General features: G+C 38.5%; 2 protein-coding genes across 6 annotated transcripts in view; one reads left to right on the top strand and one right to left on the bottom strand.

Moving 5' to 3' along the window:
* Nucleotides 1-374: 374 nt before the first annotated feature.
* Nucleotides 375-19,990, top strand: spata6l (spermatogenesis associated 6-like). Of its 3 annotated transcripts, XR_008607841.1 has the most exons (16): nucleotides 375-518; nucleotides 2,121-2,258; nucleotides 2,422-2,470; nucleotides 2,740-2,781; nucleotides 7,158-7,282; nucleotides 7,381-7,473; nucleotides 8,509-8,736; nucleotides 10,546-10,648; nucleotides 10,853-10,896; nucleotides 12,845-12,957; nucleotides 14,272-14,353; nucleotides 14,566-14,665; nucleotides 15,469-15,618; nucleotides 15,870-16,065; nucleotides 19,085-19,260; nucleotides 19,363-19,990. XR_008607841.1 is itself a non-coding variant. In XM_055056511.1 (13 exons), the coding sequence occupies exons 1-12, from the start codon at nucleotides 471-473 to the stop codon at nucleotides 14,629-14,631; spliced, it is 1,131 nt and encodes a 376-aa protein (XP_054912486.1). In that variant the 5' UTR covers nucleotides 375-470; the 3' UTR covers nucleotides 14,632-14,665; nucleotides 15,469-15,704. The 3 variants fall into 3 exon arrangements, 2 of the variants coding, with proteins under 2 accessions (XP_054912486.1, XP_054912488.1); XM_055056511.1 differs by lacking the exons at nucleotides 15,870-16,065; nucleotides 19,085-19,260; nucleotides 19,363-19,990 and having other exon boundaries at nucleotides 15,469-15,704; XM_055056513.1 differs by lacking the exons at nucleotides 15,870-16,065; nucleotides 19,085-19,260; nucleotides 19,363-19,990 and having other exon boundaries at nucleotides 12,848-12,957; nucleotides 15,469-15,704.
* Nucleotides 19,991-20,389: 399 nt separating this feature from the next.
* Nucleotides 20,390-25,456, bottom strand: part of slc1a1 (solute carrier family 1 member 1) — a 28,006-nt gene continuing 22,939 nt past the window's right edge. For 2 of the 3 annotated variants that reach the window (XM_055056503.1, XM_055056502.1), the window contains exons 9-11: nucleotides 24,091-24,498; nucleotides 23,530-23,664; nucleotides 20,390-22,404 (exon numbers count right to left, since the gene is read on the bottom strand). In XM_055056503.1, the coding sequence (XP_054912478.1) occupies nucleotides 22,164-22,404; nucleotides 23,530-23,664; nucleotides 24,091-24,498 (784 nt within the window). In that variant the 3' untranslated portion in view covers nucleotides 20,390-22,163. The remainder of the gene's footprint in view (nucleotides 22,405-23,529; nucleotides 23,665-24,090; nucleotides 24,499-25,456) is intronic. The other variant, XM_055056505.1, reaches the window with a different exon arrangement.

The raw sequence follows: 25,456 nt of genomic DNA on the forward strand, positions 1-25,456 counted from the left end.
ATTGAAATATTCTTGTTTCACTCTACTGAACATGTGATTGCATATAATTTTCTGTATACAACAAGCCATAACAAAACACATTTGAATAGCCAAATATCTCCAGTGGTGACTTTTGGAAAGCAAAAATACCTTAACTGTACTTTTAAAATATTTTCTTTGTTGTTCTAGTTGTACTTTTTGGCAGCACAAATGCCTAAACTAAACAGTCAGCAGTCCCGCATTTTTGGATGCCGACTCAGGGGCGTACTGTCCCAATTCTCCAATTTTTGCACTTGGGCACTTATGTGCACTTCAAATGAATCCACGCTTCACAGAGGGGCGCACTGAGAATTGAGACTGGGCCCATGATTATCTACCATACACCGGAAGTACTGGGAGCCATGGTAACCAAGTTACGCTAAACAGGCATAGAACACGCTCATAGAAGCTGCTGTTTTCTGTGTGGTTTAAGTCCTTTAAAATAAGTTTGAATGTCCCGGAAGGCGCTTAAAGTGTTAACTGAAATAAAGCTCAGAGCGGTAAGAAAGAACCTATCTTTCACGATGTGTTTCTACAATGTGACGCTTTTAAACGTTGTCTTGTACTTTTTACGCTCCTTCTATATATGGTGATGTGAATGAGGGCATAACTAAAATGATTTCGTCTTTGACGGTTCTTATATTTCATATAATTATGAATATATTCTCAAGTGTGCAAACTTGATATATTCTCAAGTGTGCAAACACTACAGTTTTCATTCTATCATCGTTTGTAACTCAACGAAAAAGCAAAAATGCGTAAGTCCAATGTAAAACATCATATTTTCATCATTATTTACAACTGCTCTTTTATATATGAAGGCATAGTTCAGTATTATCCCAAAGGAACATTAAATGATGTTCTCCTGTTATCCAACTTTCTTCAGTTGCTGATGACTGTGGACTGAAGGGTCTCCCATAGTAAACATTCAAGCTTTACCTTTCTGATCTGTATAGTTTCATATAAGTCTTGACTCAATAGATAAAAAGTGCCCTGGTCTTGTGGCTGCAAAATAAGCCCTTCTGCAGGTAGGTCAATAAACCAGATTCCTTGACCTGCAGTTATGAACGTTCTGTTCCTGAGCTGATCCAATTAATTTTTGTGGAATGTTTTTTCAACCCAACTAAAAGGCCATTTCTCTGTCTGTTTTCATCTTGTCAGTGTTAGAGATTCAGCGGTTCCTCTTGTTGGAATTTCAAACTGAATCAAAAACGTTGTCTTTTATGCTGAATGAATATATTGTGAATTAAAAACAAGGCAGTTCAATTTTAAATAAGTGATGTAACTTGTCTGTTGACACATTTAGGCACAGCTGATTGGGTTTCTGTTGTGGCCAGCAGTCCATCGTTTTGGGCTTGTCTTTTCGCTGTCTTGGCACTATAAGCACACAGAGGTTGCCCCAGAGCGGTGTCAAGTTTACCTCGATAACCATTAAGAAGAATAGAACCTACTGTTTCTGCTTTGTTTACCCTTTATAGCAAGGAGAGTTTCAGAAAAAGCTAACGAGAATCATCTGGTACCAGATGCCAAAGTTTCAGAATGTACTGAATTTTTTTTTTTTTTTTTTTTTTTTTGCAGGGGAACAACAAGCTAAAATGCTATTCGAACCTAGCAGGAAAAGATAATTAATTTTAAAGAGCATTAATTATAAATGAGTTTAAGCTAGGCTAATTCCCAGACTCGCTCCAGTCAACTAAAGTAAAATCTGTCATATCTTGGGTTGTTTAGTTGGGTTTTGTTCATTTCTGTGTTTCTTAGTTCCTCTTTTATTTAGATCAGCTATGTTTGGTTTTACTTTTAGGTGTTTCTAGTTGTTTATTTTCCTCTAGTTATTCTTAGTCACTCTAGCTTAATAATTTCTTGTGTCTATCATTCTTCAGTGTTCGATTTATTTTCCCTCATCCCCTGTGTCTCTAGCTCACCTTCTCTCTCCCTCTCCACATCATTTTTTCCATTGATATTGAAATATTATCCAGGCTTAATATACAATTTGTAGTGCTGTTAACAGCCTCTACTTGTACCCAGCAAGGGAGGAATTGGCTATGATAACCTGTCTGACTTGAATCCTTCTGATGCTGATTTTGCTTCTCTAATGTTCTCAGGTTTCCTGCCCTGGAGTTCACCTGTCAGTCAAAGATGACGTTTATCTCAAAATGTTCTTCATGGATCAGTTCCGTCAGTCTCGGTGTGTCCCTGCAGTCTTTCCTTTGTTGTTCCACGAGAAGATTACATTTGAAAAGGCAAATATATAAATTTCTTACTCATTGAAGGATAGAAACATACCTGAGATCAGACATAATCACAGATCTTATTTATTACACAGTCCATGATGAGAAACACACCAGTTATCTTCTAAATAACTAGTATGTATGATCAGAAACATCTATCATTGTTTTCCCACAGATTTTTAGGCATGCAGTGGACCCTGGAGAAATAGCTCTACTGCTTGAGTGTAGGTGACTCCTTCTGTTTTAGTTTCTGTTGAATAAACTGTATACATAGCTAATTTTGTTGTATTTAGATTTATACCACAGTTAAGGTGCCTTAGAAGGCACACCTGTTGATGATGAAACTGAGATACACAAAAACATAATAATAACTGAGGGGATGAAGAATATAACCTTAAATATTATGTTTTGCAGATTGATTAATACAAACTGGAGAAAGTTGGCTAAATGTGCATTTATAGCTAACAATAATAATTTCTGCACTGCTTCACAGATGAAACTGTCAGAATAGAACTGGTGCAACTGATTCCTCCAGGTAGGTAACAGGTAACATATATATGACATATGAAAGACATCTGTATTCTGGTGTAGCCCAAGCATTACCATATTTTCCGGATTATAAGTCGCTCCGGAGTACAAGTCGCACCAGTCATAAAATGCATAATAACGAAGGAAAAGACATATTATAAGTCGAACTGGAGTATAAGTCGCATTTTTGGGGGAAATTTATTTGATAAAATCCAACACCAGGAACAGACATGTCATCTTGAAAGGCAATCCTGTAGTCTTGTCCTTAGGTCCTCAGCTCGGTTCTTTGTTGGATAGCACCAAGCCAGCAGGAGGCACTATCCTGGACGAGCCCCCACATTTGTTACCCTCCAACCTTGGGTGGCTGAGAATAATGCAATAGAAACGATCTTCCTCCAACGTGTGATACTGTGACACAGAAAAGATGAGACACACACGTTGAGTTCTCATCAACATCCAACGGAAGATTTATTCTTTTTATGAGCTCAATCTTTTCTATGCCACCAATGCAATCAATCAATCAATCAAATTTTATTTGTATAGCACATTTCAGCTACAAGGCATTTCAAAGTGCTTTACATCATAAACACAAAACACAAAGGCATGCAACATAGAATAAAATACCAAGTTTTTTTTTTTTTTTTTTTTCCTTTCCTCTTTTTTTTTTTTTTTTTCCCTCTTCTTTCCCTTTCTTCCCCCTTCCCTTTGACACGGAATTTAAGCGCCTGTTACCGCCGGACTCCGCCGTCCGTTTAACCACGGGTATTCACCGGGCCCCGTTGCCCACAACAGGAAAAAAAAAAAAAAAAAAAACATTTACATACATATCCACAAAATCAAATCCATACATATTACATTTCAAATGCAACTCTAAACAGGTGCGTTTTTACTTGAGATTTGAAGGAAGTCAGGGTTTCCGCTGTTTTACAGTTTTCTGGAAGTTTGTTCCAAATTTTTGGTCCATAGATGCTGAAAGCTGTTTCTCCTCTTTTGGTTCTGGTTCTGGGGATGCAGAGCAGACCAGAACCAGAAGACCTGAGAGGTCTGGAAGGTTGATACAACAACAGCAGATCTTTGATGTATTGTGGTGCTAAACCGTTCAGTGATTTGTAAACTAATAACAGTATTTTAAAATCTATTCTTTGAGCTACAGGGACCCAGTGGAGGGACTTTAAAACTGGTGTTATGTCTCTATCTTCCTGGTTTTAGTGAGAACAGGAGCAGTAGCATTCTGGATCAGCTGCAGCTGTTTGATTGATTTGTTGGACAGGCCTGTGAAGATGCTGTTGCAATAATCAATGCGACTAAAGATAAACGCATGAATGAGTTTCTCTAGATCTGGCTGAGACATTAGTCCTCTAATCCTGGAGATGTTCTTCAGGTGATAGAAGGCTGATTTTGTTACTGTCTTTATGTGGCTCTGGAGGTTCAAGTCCGAGTCCATCACTACTCCCAGGTTTCGGGCCTGATCGCTAGTTTTTAGTTGTAATAACTGAAGCTGTGCATTGACTCTAGATTGTTCCTCTTTAGGTCCAAAAATAATGACTTCAGTTTTATTTTTGTTCAGTTGGAGAAAGTTTTGGCACATCACACATTTATCTGCTCTAAGCATTTATTCAGTGATTGGATGGGTTCAGAGTCACCTGGTGACATCGTAATGTAGAGCTGTGTGTCATCCGCATAGTTGTGGTAGCTAATATTATTTTCTGTTATGACCTGAGCTAGTGGGAGAATATAAATATTAAATAAGAGGGGTCCTAGGATTGAACCTTGGGGTACCCCACATGTGACCTTTGACCTCTTTGATGAGAAGTTTCCAATTGAAACAAAGAAATCCCTGTTCTTTATGTAGGATTCAAACCAGTCGAGCACCGAACCAGAGAGTCCAACCCAACTTTCAAGTCGATTCAGTAATATGTCATGGTCGACAGTGTCAAAAGCTGCACTGAGATCCAACAGAACCAGTACCGTGGTTCTCCCACAGTCCGTATTTATATGGATATCATTGAATACTTTTACGAGGGCAGTCTCCGTGCTGTGGTGAGCACGAAAACCAGACTGGAAAGTGTCAAAGCAGTTGGTCATCATGAGGAAACTATTTAATTGTTTACACACAGTTTTTTCAATAACTTTGCTGATGAATGGGAGGTCAGAGGTCAGCCTGTAATTCTACAGTAGTGATTTGTCCAGGTTGTTCTTTTTTAACAGTGGTTTGATAACTGCTGTTTTCAAAGCCTGGGGGAAAACACCTGATGTAAGCGATGAGTTACTATTTGGATCAGATCAGTAACAATAACAGGCAGGACTTTCTTAAAGAAATGTGTGGGAAGGACATCCAGACAGCAGGAGCTTGAACTTAATTGACTTATAATTTCTTTTAGAGTTTTATAATTAAGTTGAAAATGGGTCATTTTTTCTGTATTTGTTTTGTTTTGGTACAGCAGTGGTTCTGGCTTTGAAGTTGATGTGCAGATTAATCCTCTGATTTTTTGGATTTTCTCTGAAAAGAAATCAGAAAACGTATTACAGGCAACATTAGATTGAAATTCAGGTGGAAACGTCACAGGAGGGTTTGTGAGCCTGTCAACTGTTGCAAATAAAGTTCGAGCATTATTGATGTTTTTGTTTATGACATCTGCAAAGAAAGCCTCCCTTCCATGTTTTAGTGTTAAGTGATAGTTACGTAGTTTTTCTTTGTAGATGTCGTGATGAACGTGAAGTTGAGTTTTACGCCATTGTCGTTCTGCCCTGCGGCAGACTTGTCTTGCAGACCGAACTATTTGTGCATTTCTCCATGGAGATTTCTTTCTACCAGTCAAAACCTTTACTTTAAATGGTCCCCTAGTGGTCATGTGGAGAATTGCATGGACTAACTGAAATAACGCTTAATAACTTATTACAACAAGAAATTAAAAGATTCAAAATGAAAAATTGTTAGAGGTGTCTATTTTCTTACTTATTGTCTTCATTTACTAGTAACTTGTTTTTCACCCCTCTGCACCTGGTATGTTAACATAACATATTAAGAGTTATTCAGAAAACTATAGCATCAATAACATGCTAACAAGTTTACCAAGCAATCCGTGTCACTCCAAATCACTAAATCTTCATCTTCTGTGTCGCTTGTAAACAACTCCGCTAATTTCGGAGGTAGCTTCTACCACACACATTATCAACACAGGCCTAGAGCGCCCTCTTGCAGTTTATTGTGAAAATAACCTGATATGATATAATAATGTGTTAATAATTTCACTCATAAGTCGCTCTGGAGTATAAGTCGCACCCCCGACCAAACTATGAAAATTACTACAACTTATAGTCCGGAAAATAGTCCAATTGCCTTGGGCTTAAATACATATTTAAGTGGTTCCTTGAGTATTAACCAGTTCTTCAGAGTTCAATGTTCCCAGGACCAGAACTAAACAAGGGAGGCAGCATTTATTTTATTTGCTGCTCAGATCTGGAACAAACTCCCTGAAAACCTAGCCTGATAAAAAGCAGACCCTTGTTTTATGCAATTTCCTTCATCCAGAGATTCTGGGGTGTTAGCTGTTGAGAAACGATTGCTTCCTGGAGGCATGGACTGCGTTGAGTTTTAAAATTTTACCCAATTGCTAATTTTTGCCTACGATGTATGTAAAAGTGCTGGTTCGACACCATTTAGCTTGAGCAAAATCATAAATTTTCTGTGCTGTAAACTACTGTCCTCCACTGTGAAGAGAGAAGAGCTTGTCCGAATGAGGCAGCTGTTGTTAATTCAATATTTGGAAGTGTGGCAAACATAAACTGAACAGTTTCCCTCACTTCCTCTGCTGCTATTGCTAGTTCTGCTATTGCCAGATTGCAATTCTAAAACGGAACAGAAAAATAAACGTCATTAATCAAATCTTCTTCTGTCCACTGATTGGTCTGGTAGAAAATCTACCAGAGACAATCTGGGTGAAGGGGAGAAAGACCAGACGAAACTAGAAGCGAGAATTTTTTTGAGCAAAATTGCATTTACATTTTATAGAAATTACAAATGAAACTTAAATCAAAATTTTTACTTAATATTTGTATTGTGGTATACTTTTATGCTTTATTGCTTTCTATTACTTTTTTTTGTTTTTCCTTCCATAGCCTGTAAAGCATTCTAGTTTTTTGATCTGTTGTATAGAGCCAGTGTACTGTTTTTCATTGACCTTTTCGAAGGAAGATGCGCAGCACCAGGTTGTACCATAAAATGATAATTTTGCTTTGCAGTAACCTGTCTCTGGACAGGTTGATGGTATTGAACTCTGCCCATCTTTACAGGAGTTCAAAGAAAAATAAGTTTTTACTTAACTCAAAGCATGATGACACAAGCTTGACATTAGTCATTTACAGATCATGTTCATTTTGTAGCTGGAGACACTCTGGCGTATTTCGAAGAAGATGCTCGTAGTTTCTTGTTTCCAGAGCCCAAGCTAGTTCCGTCCTTCTCTGGAGTGGACCGAGCAGTACTGATGACCAGAGCTGCTCACTTCTTTGTAAGTAACTCAGTTAATCCTTTTTGAAGCTGTACAACAATTGTTCCATATCTGATCTTGTGAAAGTAAATTTGTAAACACTACTATCTTTTCTCCAGAGTATTGTTCCTCGGTTAGAGTTTTCTACCAAGACTACAATTTCTGAGTGTCCACCTGATACAAAGGTTACCACTTACTGTAACATTCCACTGGTAAGAAGAGATACTGTAAATTTAAACGCATGGAGAAGATCAAGTCACTAGGAAGTTCAAAACAAATGTTTAAAAGCTAAAGCTTTTAGACATGTGTGCTGACAGCTCTCAGCCTATCAGCACACATAAGAACTATAGCTGACGGAAAAAAACGAAATCATGAATTAACCATCATTTTCAGGCAGCAGGGGGCAGAGAAGAGCTGTGTGGCACATCTCCATGTAGCATATCCTTCTCTTTCACTCACAAACATTTTCAGAGATCTAACAAGATCAGTGTACAACATACCTCTTTGATAAATCTGGGTCTTTTGTAGATCATCCTAAGACTTGTCCTAAAATCATCTTTAAGAGCTTTATCATACAGAGCCTTGTAAAAGTTTTCATACCCCTTTAATGTTTTCATATTTTGTCAAACACAAACTTACTCTATTTTTGTGGGTTTTGGTGCTGTACACCATGCAAAGTAGTTCATAGCCGTGAGAGAAAATGCCTATTTTAAAACTATTTTTTTAACATAAAGTGTTGCATATAATTTGTTATCAGGCCAGTTCTTCTTTGCAAAGAATAATAGATTCATATATAATCAGTTTTTTAAGCCTTGCCACATATTTTCAGTTGGATTTAGGTGAGGGCTTTGACTTGGCCATTCTAACACATAAATGTATAATTTATGACATGATATCCTCACATTATGTCATTGTCCCTACCACGTAATAATGGTGTGTTGACAGTGATGTGCAGTGTTGATTTTCTGCCATAGAACGTATTTTGCACTCTTAGCAAAAAGTACAGTTTTGTTAAGAGTGCAAAACTATACTCTTAGCAAAACTGAGAGTAGAGTTTTGCTACTCTCAGCAAAACTGTATGAGTTGTAATACACATTCACAACTATGTAAGTAATACACATACAACTTAAGTTGTATGTGTATTACTTACATAGTTGTGAAGTTGTATGTGTAAGTAATACACATACAACTTAAGTTGTATGTGTATTACTTACATAGTTGTGAGGCATTCCCTCATTTGTTTCCAGTGGGCAGGGAAAAGAAGAAATAAGAGGCACTCCAACATACCTCGATCTACACCTCATCGGATTGCTGAAAGAGAGAGAAGTGTCAGGATGGCCTCACCTCTGTCATACATTTCCAGATCCCAGTCCCTTTCTTCACTGAGAGATGGGTACATCCCCAGTCTGGCCCAACTCAGTATGGGCTCTGCACCTTGCAACCCCACTGACTGGGAGACGGCAAGCTCTCAGCCTGTAAGCACACATAACAGCTAAAGCTGACTTGGGGGAAAAAACTAAATCATAAATTAACCATTATTTCCAGGCAGCAGAGGGCAGTGTGGTGCATCTCCATGCAGCATATCTTTCTCTTTCACTCACAAGCATTTTTCTCTTGTTGCCTGTTCAGTTTAGATATTGCCTGGACATTCTTCTTTCGATAGGCACTTCCTGTGCCTATGAAAGGCACAGAAAGTAGAATACTTTTTCAAATTATCCCATCGCAACAGATGAGCATTGTACTAATCTGTTTCATACATTGGAATGAAAGGCAAAGCATACATTGGAAAGCAGTTTAAAAAAAACAAATCCTCGACACACTTAATGAAGATTGTTAGTGATGTTTGATACCAATGCTCAGTAAAATTTAAGCAGGTATTGGATATACTGACCTGACATGATACTTTGTTCAAAAATACCTAATGCGCCAGGTAGATTTAAAATTAGTGGTGTAATTCAAATCTTGGCTTCATAAAGAACACAAAATATCACTTGAGTCATCACTGGTATTCAACTTTAACTCAAGTACATTGAGGTAGCAGCCTCACTTACTGCAGCCAGATCATTGTAACAGAAATCATACAAAATATCTATTAAAATGGTGTTGAGAATAAAGAAAATGTTTGAAGTAATAACTACAGAAATTAATTAGTATGAACTGCTATAAAATTAAAGTTCAAATAGCTCCATGCAAAAATGGCATGGAGCAAATTGTAAATTTGCGCCATTTTGTATATCTGAGTGAGAGATTCATAGACAAATATGTTTTGATATATACACAACAATCTGTAATAATAGATTATGTTATGCTGCGTTTAGGTGTTATGTCTCTACTCATTACACTTACTGAGTAATGAGTAAGTGTACATTTTACGTGGACATTTTATCCCAAAATGTCCACGTTGATATTTTTCTTAAACAGCTGTGGATTCTTTGCTGCTCTTGTTTGAAAGTCTTCACCACTCTTTGCTTTCAGATGCATTCTCAATCACCTGTTCCTAGATTTATACTAGTGGCTCACACCTCAGAACAAGTCTGTCCCAGTACTTCGCAGACAATGCTTTCAGCAGCAATATTTTTTAGCAGTAGCTTCCTACATTGCCATTTTTCTGCCAGGAAATAATAGGTGCTCATGGTTTTTCCACAAGAAAAATTTGATGTTTTCCCGAGTATTTCTGTCTAGTTTCTAATGCAAATATATTAGTACACTTGAAATAGGACAAGACTAACTTACGATTAACTTTTCAGCAAGAAATATCAGGTTGTTTCAAGTCAACAATTTCCTAATATTGATGAAAAAGAACAAATTATACTGTTAGCTTATTTCACTTATAACATGGGGAAAATGTCTTGTTAGAAGAGAAAAAAATCTGCCAGTGTAATTCATACTTTTTTAAAAATCCATCAAACAAAATCCTATTTCTTGTTGAAAAATAAGAAACTGCTGGTATCGAACATCACTTAAAAGTTAGTTTTGTCTTATTTCAAGTTTACTATTTCCACGATAAACTAGACCAAAAATACTTGGGAAGATTTTGTGTTTTTGCAGTGTCCAAGAAAGCCATTGCAAATGGATACGTCACACGCTTTTGTTCATAGTCACAAAAATTACTGTGAATTTGATGTTATTTAAACATCAAATGTCAAACCTCTGCATCCATTCTTGGAACTTGTTTCCTAGGAGACCAGTCAAATTATGAAGCATTAGTACGGGCAATCTTTAACATTATCAGCTGTTTATGTGGATTACACGCCGTCATTGACTGAGTGTCTTGTCTGTCCCAGATAATGTCCTCTTGGCTGGAGGCTAGTGTGTCTGCCTCACCCAAATGCTCTACAATGTTTACCAGTCGTTCTGCCTCACCTTTGACTAGGTCTTCTTCCACAGGTAGAAACTCTTGTGTAAACCTGTTATTGCTCATAATCACTTTTTACAACTGGATAGTTAATCTCTCCAACTCCAGTTATAGTTATACTCCACTGCTGACCAAACTCAGTTATCAAAAAGCCTCTCCTTATTTGATGCAATCAGAGTTCTGTAACCCAGTTCTCCAGCTAATGATTATTTTCTGTCTTTTATTTGACTTTGCAGTGAGCCATTCCTCTGCTTCCAGACGACTTCAGTCCAGGAGCTTGGTGAGGACTAACATTTTCTCTTTTCGGTGTTGGTGAACATAAATTATGGGAGTGCTGTATAATAAAATCTTACAAAGTGATTTTGATGAGGGATCAGCACACAGTCATGAGAGCATTACGCTTCTATTTCTTGCACCGTTACCCTTCCAGTTTATGGAATTATAATTTTTTAGAGATGTTAGAGCTCATCCTCCATCTGGGTGATATTGTCCAGATGGAGCCATGACTTACACAAATTAACCCAGATATTTTGTCTTGCTGATCCAAACATAATTAAATATTAGTTTGACTAGTTGAACTAATGTGCCAATACTGTGGCACATAATTATTATTATGATATTTTGTGTAACATGTGCAACCTGTCAGATTTAGGTAGTGTAGTCAAAAGATGTATTTCTATATCCACGTGAGAACTTTCTTGGAAAACCCCCAAACAAATCAAAATAGAATGCACATTCATATCAAATGCTGTGTAGTTTTTGTGTTTCACACCAGCCAATGCAGAACTGTAACTGTCTCCAACATATCTTTGACCACAGCTGCACTGTTTCTTGCTATTTTTTATTGCTGCCCATTCTTCAGAGAGATGAAATGCTGGCAGAGCTGTGGAATCATGGTCATTACGCTTCAAAAGTTGAAATATGTGTTCCTGGAGCTGCTAATGTTCCAGGAACCTTTCTCTGATTACTGGTCTGTGATGTCCACTGGTCCACTGCAGTAGATGATTGTCATAATCTTGGGTTGCTTAGTTAGGTTTTGTTTTGTGTTTCATAGGTTATCTTTTATTTAGACCAGTTATGCTTTTGTTTTACTTTGGTTCAGTTCTTCCTTAGTTATTTTAGTTTCATCATTGTTCTGTGTTATTTGTTATTTTCGATTAGGTTAGTCCTGTTTCGGTTTTACTTAGTTCAGTCCTTCTTAGTGTTTCTAGTTATGTAAATTCTAGTTAAACATAACTAGAATAAACACTTATTCCTTGTGCCTCTTATTTCTTAGTGTTAGATTTATTTTCTTGTGTTTCACTCTTTTTCTCTCTGTCTCTTCTCAGTCTGCCTTTCTTCTCTCTCCCTCCTGTAATCAGTTTCCAATCTGTTAGGTCCTCTGTTTTAGCATTCAGCCTTCCAGTACTTAAGCTCCTTACTGGGTCCTTCCATTACCACCCCGTTCTGCTCCCCCTTGTGTCCCATCTGGGCTTCCAGTTTGTGTTCCATTAGATTACATTTTGCATTGGACTCTGACTTTCTGTGGGATTTTTGTAAGTTGTTGTTCATCATATTTTCATTAAATACTTTTTCATTATCAATTCCACTTCTCTGCCATTCTGTATTTGGGTCCTCAACCACCAATCATGACAGAGATGCTGTTTGAGGATTCGCCAAGGCATTCGTTCATGCAGTGATGTAAATCTATCTGCAATTAATTGTAAAACAGGGAGGAACTGCACAGGATCTGCAAATGGAAACAAATCTGGCTAGGGTTGACCAGGGAAGAACACATTAAAGCCTCGCCTGTCGAATTAACGCTGGCCCATAGTAGCAGTTTAAAGGATCTTTTTAAGTAACTGTGGAACTTGGAAGAGCTGTAAAGAAGTTGCTATTTAGTTTTTTTAGGTGGTGGAAAATTAGACTCAACTTTTGCTTAATGCAGCTCCAGCAGACCAGACACTTGTTCTGTAATTACATGAGAAGGAAAGGAAGAGATGCTGCCTGAACAGTTGATAACCTCATGACAGTACCCACACTCCAATGCCTTTTTGAGCCATCTTTCTTGCTGACAAAGAATCCTGATTCTGCTGGAAAAGCAGAAGTTTGATTGATTCTATGGACTAAACTTGGACTTGTTGTAGACTGGTAAAGAGTCCTCATTTTGACAGCTATCTTTATTGTTGCTATATTTTCCAGTTAAAATAATTTTTTTTTCATCCTGTAATTTTTTGTTCTTGCTTCAGCAGGTCAGAGGAAAATCTGAGATTGATTCCAGGTATTTAGGAGCGCATGAGTCCATTGACCCTGTGCCCTTACCCCTTCATCTATCCTACAGAGAACTGCCCCACCACCACAGGTTTGTCTTTAAGTTACAATTACATCTCAAAAATTTTAATATTGGGAAAAAGCTTAGTATTTTTTTGTCACTTGTTTCAAGAAGTAAAACTTGTATTATGTGGACTCATTACACATACAGTGTAATATTTCAAGCCTTTATTTTGTTGTGATTTTCATTTTTATGGCTTAAAAATTATAACCCAAAATTTATTGTCACAGAAAACTAGAATATTACCGTACATAAACTGTTAGGTTAATTGTTGAGTCTAACCTTTTGGGTGTGTCTCCTCAGCAGGGTGGGGCAAGCAAAGACAGACAAGTGCTCCAGGTGCTGTTAAAAAGCTCCTGGAGCATACCATTTTCAATTAAGAGGGGTTATGCTTTGAAGAGTTATATTTAAGTTAAAGTTAATTGTTGATTGACCTTAGAATAGTTTAGATTCAATAATTTGCATGCATGTAAATATTATTTGGTACCATTTGTTTTGTGTTAGGTTTCTGTCAATTATTTCTTGTTTTATTTTGTCATCCCCTTTACCTGAGTGTTGGAAAAGCCCAAAGATGTAAAAGCCAGCTTCTTTGTTTCACTGTGAAATGTGTCAGTGTACATGTGACCTGCAGTGCAAGTAAAACCATTTTGACTGCATTTTGTTGACTTGCCTCCTTTCCTGTCAAAGTGACAGAGGAATCTAAATAAAAAGATTTAAATTTTTTCTTTTCAAAATATTCAGATTTTCTGACCTGTTTGTATATTCTGGTTCTTAAAGTGTAACAAACTTCCTGTGAAACCACCCCAAGCAAAATTTGAAAAATGTCAGCAAAGTGAGCAGAACCTAGAAGAAAATGGCAACTAGTGACTTTTTCTGTGTTGTGGAAGACTTGTGGTGTCAACTCTCTGCTGTTTCCCAATGAGCATTGAGAGCTGTGGTGAGCACCTCCTGCTTCCTAAGCACTGCAGTCAGTGTGATAGTTGTCCATCTGCAGTATACCAACTCCAATAGTCAGAGAATAGGAGATCCATTCCACGCTGTGTCCACTTTGCAAATAAATCACACATTTGTAAAGCTGAGTAACGCTATTGTCAATGCTTGTAGGGTACACATCTGTAGCTCTTCAAACTCTTGATTCACCACCAGGTGGAGCTGAGTGTTAAAAAGCTGTACCATTTTTAAAAAAAGAACTTACACAAAAATGTCAAAGTTTACACATAAACATAAAAATTGAAACCTAAATATCTTTAGAAAGTTTAGCAAAAAAAGTTTGGGGGTTACTTACACTTTAAACTATGTGGGATTATATAACCACCGTTGAATTTTTTACTCGTCTGTGTTCAGTTCTCACAGATCATGGGAAGAACTCCATGAGCGCGTTCAAGGTCTTCTAACAACTCCAAAAGCTGTACGCCGACTTGCCTATGTAAGTAGTGATATGCGATCTCAGGTATTATTTGAAGCCAAGAAGTAGTCAGTTCAGTCTTAAAGATCTGCTTGTATTCTGTTGGCGTCTTCTGATGTGTTATATTTAAAAATCAACTATTTTATATGAAGGGATATGTTAGTTATAGGAACCCACTCAGGATCACAGAGGGATGATATGAGAGATTAAGGAAAATGTTTCTCATTTTCCAGGGAACCACACTGTCTGAGGCTGATGAAGTTTTAGCCTGGAGGTTCATTTCTGCAGGTCCACTCTGAGTCTGGAGAGCTCAGATGGTGCTGATCTATCGCTGTGAGTTTTATTACTTATGCTTCAAAATAAATATCAGAACATTAATGATGTGGTTCTAGTTAGGCAATGTTTGTATAATAAAACAAATTATAATCATAAATTGTCTTTAAAAATATGGGAGTTAGGACTAGATTTTATTCTCTCTCAAAAATCATTTTGCCCTGGTAAGATGACCTTCAACATTATGTGCCAAATAAAGACCTAAAACATTTAAGAATAGTATTTACAGATACAGAGTCATAGTCCAGTTCTTCATTAAAGTCAACAAAATTAATGTCAGGTTTTCCTAACTGTAGATTTTGCATGATAGCCTTAATATTCTGCTCCAACACTGGGCCAATTATAATTAGAGAAAGCTCCTAGTCCTGAGCAGAAAGAATATCTGTTGCTCAAGATAGCTTTGATAGACTGTAGCTGACCAATCTTATAAGACTAGTCAGATAATCAAAAGAGGTGGAGCATGATGTAAAAGTTCTATTGCATTCCATTTTTTGATTATAATAAACATTGTTATAAAAATTTTGATAATACATAAAAATGCCAATATCGCAATGTACTATGTACTTACTTCACAATGAAGGGTCATTGTGAAGTATTGTAGGCCTATAAAGGCTGAAGATCAGTCAGCTTAAAAAGTTAGCACAGAATAAAGAAAACACAAATAGGCAAAATCTGTTTTGGTCTGATGCAGATGAAGCACATGCAAGCCTTGCACATGAGCTTCTGCTGACAATTCATCTTCAGCTTTTTGCAGGCGTCAAAGGTGGTTGGCAGGATCGTCTCCATATGTCTTCTTTTTTCAGATTCAATTAAACACAAAGTTGGAGTCAAGTGTTCATCACCCACTCTCTTTGCGGTTGACATCTGGATGGAGATCCTCTAATGGTTCTGGAACTCATCTGCAGTGGCTTGGGTGGATCCAGCTGGCTCAATCAAGGATTCAATGATTGACAGTTACACCAGCTTTGATTGTTTGTGGTTCAAAATTTGGACTCAAGTCCTAGATTAAGAAATCTAATCAATAAAGTGATATAGTTTATATATGTGTGTGTGTGTGTGTGTGTGTGTGTGTGTGTGTGTGTGTGTGTGTGTGTGTGTGTGTGTGTGTGTGTGTGTGTGTGTGTGTGTGTGTGTGTAAACAATTTAAAAAGTGAGATGAAGCTGAATTAATTGCTGATTCCTTCTCCTTAATCACCCTCTGCAGAGCTATCCTCTTGGGAGCAGTGCAGCTGCCACGCCATACATTGGTGCAGGTGCAGATAAAGGTCTCCACCACACAGCGATAGAAGCTCCTCCGGATGGCTTTTCCAATTCCAGCTTTCTGCTGCTTCCTTAGGAAGTTGGTGGCTTCCGTTCTTAGCTGGGCCTTCCTGACCAGACCTAGGATGCTGACACTTAAGGTACCAACATCTCATGGACCACCTCCACAGCTGCTCCTCCAATGTACAGGGGCTGAAGAGGATCCTTGTCCCTTCTGAAATCCACCACCATCTCTTTGGTCTTCTTCTCATTGATACAGAAGTTATTTTCTCTGTACTGCACGAGGTGTTCCACCTCCTCTTTGTATTAGGACTCATCACTGTTCGTAAGGCCTCGCTTTACTGATGTGTCGTCTGCAAACTTCACTATGTGATAGCTAGGGTGTCGGGCTGAGAAGTTATATGTCAGCAGAATGACATATGACATAAGCTCAACAAAGCTAAGAGTGATGGAGGAAGAGACGGTGTTGTGGATCCTGACAGTCTGAGGTCTGTTGGTCAGGAAGTTCAGAATCCAGTTCCCCAGTTTGGGACACAGTTCAAGAGAAGACAACTTCTGGACCAGTGTATGTGGGTAGATGGAGTTGAAAGTCAAGGAGTAATCAAGACAGCAGGGCTGCGAACCCTCAGATTCTCCAATTTTTACTTCTTTCGCTGAGATAAAGCTTTTTTAGACCTCACATCTGCAGCTCTCATGAAACACAACATGTAGACTAGGTCCTAGTTTCAAATAACCAGAACTACTGCTACTCAACACTCTATACTCTTCTACAGCTAATAAAGCTGAAAACTGAATGTAGTGCTGAGAATTCACAAATTGTCAAATTTTGACAATTCTTTCACTGAGAGAAAGCTTTTTTGGTCTCTCACCCTCAACGTTCTTGAAACACAGGATTTAGATTTTGTTCCAGCTTCAACCAACCAGAACTACTCCTTCTAAGCATTTCTATGCTGTTTCAAAGATAATAAGGCGCAAATTTGAATGTAGTGCTGAAAATTCAGTTTGTCCATTTTTACATCTTTCATTTAGATAAAGCTTTTTTGATCTCTCACCCTCAGCTTTCATGAAATACAGGAATTGGTGCAAGTGGAGGCAGAAATAATGTCACCAGAGATGCAGAGGTCACTGAGAAAGAAGCAGAAGCATGGGATGTTTGGACTTTGGTGGTGGTGCTGTTGACCACCACCGAGGAGGAGTCGAGTTTCTGATGAAGAACGTTGAACTGTGGTGTTGCTTGGCGGAGAGACTTTGGAAGTCTGTGGTAATCAGGAAGGAGCCTGACGCTCTGATGCAGGTCTACAAGCCGGCATCAGAAATGACATCACCAGAGATTTTGCAGAAGGAAACAAACACTGAAGAAAAGACGAAAGTCAGGGATGTTTGGTTGATGGAGATGCTGCTGTTTTATGAAGTATGTAATATGAAAGGAATCAGAAGAAACTTAACTTGTTGTTGCTGAAAGGGATTCCTTTCTCCTGTAAAGAGCTGTTGAGGTGAGGGACTTGAGACCTTGACGAGTTGAGACGCCTGTGGTGGAGTGCTGGGATGTTGAAGTGTTTGTTTTTGGCTGCAGTGAAGGCAGTGGTGGCCCGGAAGAATGAGCCTGATGTCTGACGCCTCTTAGTGGTGTACGGTCACAGGACTGGAATGCTGTTGGAAATAAAGGATGAACCTCGGACAGATGTTTAAGTGATGCTAATGAGGTGCGAGACGAAGCTCAAGTATTGAAGATGAAAGAGCGCACAGGTGTTTGGGACTTGGACCTTGTCAAATTACTGGAAGAGGAGAATGTTCAGCAGCAAGTGGAGTATTGAAAATCATCGTCTGAATCAGAAGGATAGAGCTGGATAGCCACGTCGCATTCAGTGGTAGGGGTTGCACCAATTAGTCGACTAGTCAATTCTTTTCTCTGCAATGACTATTCTGGGCCAGACAACTAGTCGCAATCACATGACAAAACTGATTTTTCCAAGGAAATGAAAGAAGGTGAACTAGATGAGTTTGTCATAAAGTTCAAATTGTATAAAAATGATATTAATTTACCAAAGAGAAACTGAAAATGTCAGCATAGGCTACTGCAATAGGTGCGTGGCCCCCTGTGTAACATCAGGCTGTAACATCAAAATTCAAATGTGCATAAAATCAAAAGTGAAGGGGTTAAAATAGATAACATGTCATGCATGTTGAGATTTTTACCAAAGTAGCAAAAACATTGGCTTGACAAAAACTTAACTAGCTCCATAAAGATTAAAACTCAATCTAAGAAGTTTCTAACTTTTAATGCTGAACTACAAACTTGAAGAAATTAATGACCAATGAATGCTTTGTAACTTCATGCACTGTTTTGTAATTATAACTAGAATGACTTTCCTCAAACCATGCTTTACTAAAAACAAAAATGCATATTTCACAAAATATATCCCTCTCCTTTCTTTTTATCCTTAAATATGCACTGAAAGAGAAGATCAAATTCAGAAATTACTTGGGTTGTCATATGTTTAATTTTGACCAAAAAGCATGAACTCAGATGAGCTTGATTGTTTATAACTTGGGTTTATTTAGGAATATAGAGGATGAAGCTCTGGTTTTGTTTAATTTTGAAATGCATTGGAATCAGATGGAACAACCTTGGGCAATACATGGAGTTCTCTGTGGCATGAACGTGCCACTTCCAACGTCACAGTCTGAGGCAGACATTTGTGCTTGTTGGTGGTGGTCTATTTGTACTTCGCTACATGACAGGCATTCATTACTGTACTGTCACTGTACTTCCCATCACTGGAAGTAAGATTGTACTGAGAGGCAAGTATAAACAAGCTCTCTGCTACAAGTCATTAAGACAAGTTGAATGGTACCATGAAAAGATAATTGGGATTGGATTGGGATTGGATTGGGACATTGCGACTGCAAGGTTAACAGATTTGTCATGATTTTACTTTGACGTTAAACTTTTTGCCTGTCTTCTGATCTTTTTCTAGGATAGACAACTACTTCCTCCTTGATGAACTCCTTAATCTCTGCAGATGTTTACATGCATAATAAATTACATATATATTGTATTATTTATGGTTTTGATAAATAGAAACATTGAAATAATGTTTCATTTTGAAATAGTTATCTTTAGTTATGGATAAACGCATCTGGGTCTTCCCAAACCAGAAGCCCTGGATGACTCAGGAGGTCCAGCGACTATTAAAGATCAGGAATACTGCCTTTAGGGGTGGGGACAGGACTGTCTACAGTACAGCCCGAGCTAACTTGAAGAGCGGCATCAAAAAGGCTAAGTCCAACTACAGGAGGAGGATAGAGGGCTATCTTGATAGTAACAACAGCAGGTAGGTGTGGCAGGGAATCCAGCTGCGAGGACTAGCCTCGCAGCTGCGGAAGGCGACACCAAGCTGGCAGAGGAGCTGAACCTCTTCTTTGCCCGCTTTTAGGTGAAGCCAACATAGGCAGCCACACTACACCAAGCAATCCATCACCACACTCCTTGTTGCAGAGGAGGTGAGGCGCATATTGCGGGCCGTCAACCCAAGGAAGGGTGCTGGACCTGATGGCGTCCCTGGACGTGTCCTGAAAGACTGCGGTGATCAGCTGGCTGGAGTCTTCACCAGGATCTTCAACCAGTCCCTAGCCCTGTCTACAGTTCCATCTAGCCTGAAATCTTCCATCATAGTGCCTATACCCAAGAAACCTCACATCTCTTGCCTCAACGAGTACCGGCCAGTGGCACTAACCCCTGTGGTGACAAAGTGTTTTGAAAAACTGGTCCATATTACAGCACTTATTTCTCCTGGCTTTGACCCCCACCCGTTTGCCTACAGAGTCAACAGATCCACAGAGGACGCTGTGATCACAGCCCTCCATGCTGCTCTGTCACATCTGGAGCAGCAGGGGAGCTATGTGCGGATGCTCTTTGTGGAATACAGTTCTGCTTTTAATGCTATTCTCCCTCACAGACTGGTGGACAAATTGGGGGATCTAGGTTTTGTTAAGCATATGCACTGACTGATGGCAGTTTTTAAATTTCGTTGTTCCTGTGACAATGACAATAAAGACTTTTATCTCTTATCTCTTTATGTGAATTCTGTGCCTAGAGGCAGTATTATGGGCTTAGTTTCATGATCTATCAAGCTGACATTGTGGAGTCCTCAGGTAAATCAACCACAGGCCATTAAAAGCAAATTGGGTCTGTGGCAGTGACACTTAATGTGAGCTACTGCAGCATATTACCAAAATAGCTGATAGTTCTAACAGTGAAGCAGTAAACATTAGCTGTATGATGAGCATTAGGATCTGTTGGGGAGCAGTTCTGCCTCCCCCTTTCTGCTTAGTTGGATCACACTATTTATAAAGAAAGAATAAGCCTTGATATTGTCCACGAGTAACCCTAAAATGATATTGTTGGCCCATCCGCTTTGCAGTAGATGTCAAATGTGAGCAGAAAATGTAAAAGTCTTCACATATTTGCCACATCTTTATTATATATCCACATGAAAAGACTCACAGAAAGCAGCTCCTGCCTGATAAATGTCCAAATCTGTTTGTTCAGCATGCTTCATCATGGATGTTGCACTTGCATATGGACATTTGTCCATATGCAAGCCCTGGTCTGAGCAGAGTAACCTTTCTTTGCCTTTAAGAAGCCAATCCATTTCTCTAAACTGACAAAGCTCTCAGCAATTATGGTTGTGGTTATTTTTAGTCTATTAAAGACATAAAACTGTCTTTATTGACATAACTTTTATAAATTACAAAAAAATGTAAAATAATCACTGCACAATGAAGGCCAAAAACCAAAACAGGCTCTGATGTATAGCGGCAACAAACACCAATGGGGAGGTGACATTTATGTATTCTCACACATGAATACAATTTTTATATTTTTTTCTTATTTGGCAATATATCAATAATAGATGTTTCGGATAAAAGAAGAATTTCACAGTGTTCATTGATATCAGCCATCAATATTCAATATGCATGAACCAGTCTTTAAAAAGTTCTCACTGACAGTTAGTCTGCAACCACAGATAAATAATCATAGCATATTGCTTCATGCAACTTGTCATACATTTGGCACAGTTCAAATACACATAAAGGTACACAATATTACTAGAGTTGTGCAGATCGATCAGTCACCGATCATAATTGTCTGATTTACATGAAAAAGTGTATGATTGATGATTGCTGATCACTGTCTCTTGTTGCCGATCATCAAAACCGATCATATTTATCTCATTCCACAGTCTGCGTCAAAAGCGCAGTGTGAACGTGCAACAGTGCAAGTGCGTGGCAAAAGATTCTGTCTAGTAGAACATAATGCTCTGAGAATGAATGGAGACGTTTGCGGCGGAAAATTACCTGGGGGCTGAAATGCATCAATAAATCTAATGACATTTAAAAAACAAACACTTGATGGAGTTTGGCTACACTGAGACTCACTGCACATAAAAAATGACATCCGGAGCGGTCAGACAGTGGGTAAAGTAAAGAACAACTACCAACATTCACCCGGATTAGCATCACGGTCAGAAAGCTAAATAATTAACCTGAAAAATAATTGAAGTCTTCCAGCTGGCGGTGTAAGACGCTGCGATCTTCTTTCTCTTAGACTGCCACTATGCACCGAACGTAAAGCTGCAGCATGTAACTTTTAAAAACAGGTTTTAGATATGTATTAAAATAGGGTGTCTGTTGTGTCTAAATTAGGTCAATTTATTGCCAGATCATTCTTCCATTTTGTCACATAATATAGTATATTTATGCCTACAGCAAAAAATTAACAGCCATCCTTGGCAATCGGCAATGATCGGAGATCGGTAGAGATCGGCAGCGAAAAAACGGATCGGAGCATCCCTAATTATTACACAAGCAGTGCATTATGGGATATTTAGAGTCTTCTTGCCTCGTCAAGGAGTAAACAATGCATTTTTTTTTATTACAGACTCACAAACACCACATCCCTCCTTAAGGGATATATCATCAGGAGGACATATTGATAAAGTGCTCTTTGCAAGAAGCTTTTCAGCCTTATCTATCTAAATGGGGCTTTTCAAAATCTTGGCACAGCTTTAGATTAATAAGGAAGCACTTGAATCTAGTGGTTTTCAATATTCAAAATAGCAGGTGATCATGTTCATCTAAGCTTAATGAAGGCAGCTGTTGCTGATGCTTGAACTCAGATGGGCTGGTTGAATCCTTCCTGTATGTGTGGCATTTCTCTCTCCTGTGATCCAAGCTAAAACTGGGAGGTTTCTGTGAAGGAAATTGCATCCGTCTTATCGACAGTGAAGCCTCCATTGACGTAAGATTTTTTCTCACATTCCTCGTCATCTAGAGTTGTTTCCAGGGCGAACGGGTTAGCGACATCCACGTCTGAAATCAGATCCATCCTCTCCAACTCCCTCTTGGATAGTTTCTGAACTATCCCGGCTCCATAGGCATCACCCAGAACATTGATCATTGTACGGAAGCGGTCCCTGAAACACACCAGATCCAGTTAGTCTCCAGGTATTTTTGGTTTTACATGCTTGCTTATGAATTCTCTTTTTTTCATCAATAAAGTGATTTCAAACAAGGAACATAGCCTATAGGAACAAAATAATATGTGGACTGTACAAAATGCATATAAACATAAATATAAAATTTAAGGACATAATAGAAGATATAAATGATAATATCAAAATTAAATTGGTTCTTGAGGGTTGTAGTCTTTCAGAGAAAATCTGACTGAAAGTTAGTGTTTTAGCACTATAACTTCCACTAATCACTATATTGGTTCTAACTTTTGTGTTAGAACAAATATTTATGATTATTGCTTTAGGTTTAGCACAATTATTTTTGTAGTTAGTGGTACCCACCACAGCATTCAGTCCACAGAGATCTGTTAATATGACTTCCATTTGATTCAGGTGTGTTCATGAAGGAAGCCAGCTCTAAGGACTCATAAGCTTTAAGGAGAAGTAGTTGGAATGCCCAACCTACTGGGACTACTCTGCCTTGTGAACTTTGAGTATGAAATGTGTTGCTGCTAATTTTGGTTAGAATTCTCTTTCACAACTGGCCAGCGTTCACAACAGGGCAAACCTAGTTATGAACATGGACATATGAGAATATCTGTTATCAGGTTGTGGCCTGTCCTGTCACTAACTTGCTGCATGTTCTGTCATAGATCAGTGAGTCTCTCAGATACATTACAGTAGGTTCTTTAACAATCGTCCTCCCTGGTTTCACAAACCCATTAGGTTTACAGTTCTACTGTGAGCCTTCACTTCTGAAACTGAAACTTTAGTTTTCACTGGACAAAATGTGAGTTAGTTGTTGTCCAGTGAGGGTCCTCAAAAAGGCCTTTGGCAGAAACATCAAACACAACTTTCTCAAGATGTTAAAATATTAAGATTCCATTTAATTGTGCATACTTGAACTTTATTTGTGCTTGTGTCTGTTCATGTTCTGTCCTAGCTATTTACAGACTGATTTTTTACACCGGTCTGATGCAGATCCCAAAGAATGCCTTGTTTGTTGTAGGATTAACAGAACACAATATAGTGAAAATAAATTGACTTGATTTAATTATATGGGATGACAACAGAAAAAACGCTTACAGAAGCCAGTCCACAGCAACTATCAGTGTAACATCACTGGCAGGTAGTCCGACAGCCGTCAATACAATCACCATGGTGACAAGTCCAGCATTGGGGACTCCTGCTGCTCCAATACTGGCAACTGTTGCTGTTATGCTGAAAGAAGAGAAATAAAGCACAACTTGTGCTAACACCTGAAAACACTGTGACAACTAATCATCAGGGGTATACCTATAAATCAGCTCTAATTTTCTTAGTTTTGGGAGACCGTAATCAGCCGATACTTACATGTGAAATCAATCTTTTCCACACATCTTCCTCCACAAAGAACTGAAAAACAGGCACTGTCCAGTTCTGCTCTGCTGTGAGAGAGGCTAGCTGACAGACCCGTCCGCATGTTAACAGTAGTAGCCCGAATTTGGCCAACTTAGTGATCGATGGTCGGCCAGAAAACTGCAATCGGTGCACCTCTACTTATCTAAGCTCTAGAACTCTTTGGCCCAAATGATTACTTGAGTTTTTTTCCCTTTCATGACATTTTTTTCTCAAATACTTCACCTATACTAAAAACAAATGACCGACCTGATAGTGACAATCTGGCCCACATCCAGAGGGTAGTCATTAAGCTGGGCGATGAAAATGGCAGCCACTGCCTCATAGAGTGCTGTGCCGTCCATGTTAATGGTGGCACCCACTGGGAGCACGAAGCGAGTTATCCTCTTGTCAATGTGGTTGTTCTCCTCAGCACAGCGGAAGGTTACAGGTAGCGTAGCAGAGCTGAAACACATTGTGAGGAATTGACTTCCCTTAAAGATGGGCAGATAGGATCTTAATAAGTGAAATGCAAAAGAAAAAAGGTTTACTGACCTGGAAGAAATCATAAGGGCTGTCACCAAGGCCTGAGCCATTCCTAGGGTGAATGTGTAGGGATTCTTCCTCACAATGATGAAGAAAATGAGAGGCAGACAGATGGTGGCGTGGATAGCTAATCTGTAGAACAAAGCAGATGAATGTCTTAAGTCATCCCTCATCTTATTTACACTAAGTTGATGCAGTCTTACTTCCTCTTGATGTTTTAGAATGATTTTAAGTAATGTAGCTCTAGGTTCCTGAGGCTTTTTAAATTTTCCCAAAACTATCTTTGCTGTATTTTGCTCTATGTTTAATAATCCAACACCACTTTTTAGTTTGCTCTATATTTTTAGAATAGAGGATCTCCATGAGGTTACTCTGGCTTCCCATCACTAGTCAAAAACATGACTGCTAGATAAAGTGATCTCTAAAATTGCCCTTAGGTGTGAGTGCATGTGCACAGGATTGTTTAACAAGTATATTCCTAGGTGTGTTTCCATTCACCAGGAAATTGGTCAAATTAAAATTAGTAAAATAAATTTGCTCAATGGAAAATGCAATTTCAAAAAGAAATCTAATTTTTCTAGGAATATTTTTGAACTAGGATGAGGTAGTTTTTCAGCCGTATATATCAAAATAGATATATTTTGCAAAATTAAAATGGAAACACTTTTTTGGCATCACAAAATCAAGTGATCGACAAGTGGCTGTTACCACAGGTGAAAACCATAAAGACAACAGGAAATGGTAGGAGGATGAGAGTTTGTTTTTGTTTTGTCAGACAGTGTGCAGCTGGCTCCAACAGAGCTCTCACGTCACACACCTCATAGAGAGTAGTGCATCATTTGAACATGTTGAATCCATAACTCTTCTGTAAAACCAGAGACTATGATTTCCACAAAACACAGCATACTAGCTGCTCCCGATGTAGATGGGACTTGATGCTCTATCTCCTTAATAAGACCCCAACATCTCCTCTAATTGGTTGATAGATGATGAGAGCTAGAACCATAGCTGAATTATGAGGAGATGATCAAGCTTCTTCATGTGTAATTTAAATTTTATTTCTTATTTAATGGAAACACCTCTCCAGTGG

This window comes from Poeciliopsis prolifica, unplaced genomic scaffold (genome assembly GCF_027474105.1).
Source record: "Poeciliopsis prolifica strain line A6 unplaced genomic scaffold, Auburn_PproV2 SCAFFOLD045, whole genome shotgun sequence".
Taxonomy (NCBI): domain Eukaryota; kingdom Metazoa; phylum Chordata; class Actinopteri; order Cyprinodontiformes; family Poeciliidae; genus Poeciliopsis; species Poeciliopsis prolifica.

Coding starts and splice junctions, on each gene's coding strand:
- spata6l (XM_055056511.1), top strand. CDS start 471: ATGTCCCGGAAGGCGCTTAAAGTGTTAACTGAAATAAAGCTCAGAGCG. Junction 519..2,120: donor CTGAAATAAAGCTCAGAGCG/GTAAGAAAGAAC, acceptor TAATGTTCTCAG/GTTTCCTGCCCTGGAGTTCA. Junction 10,649..10,852: donor GACTAGGTCTTCTTCCACAG/GTAGAAACTCTT, acceptor TTGACTTTGCAG/TGAGCCATTCCTCTGCTTCC.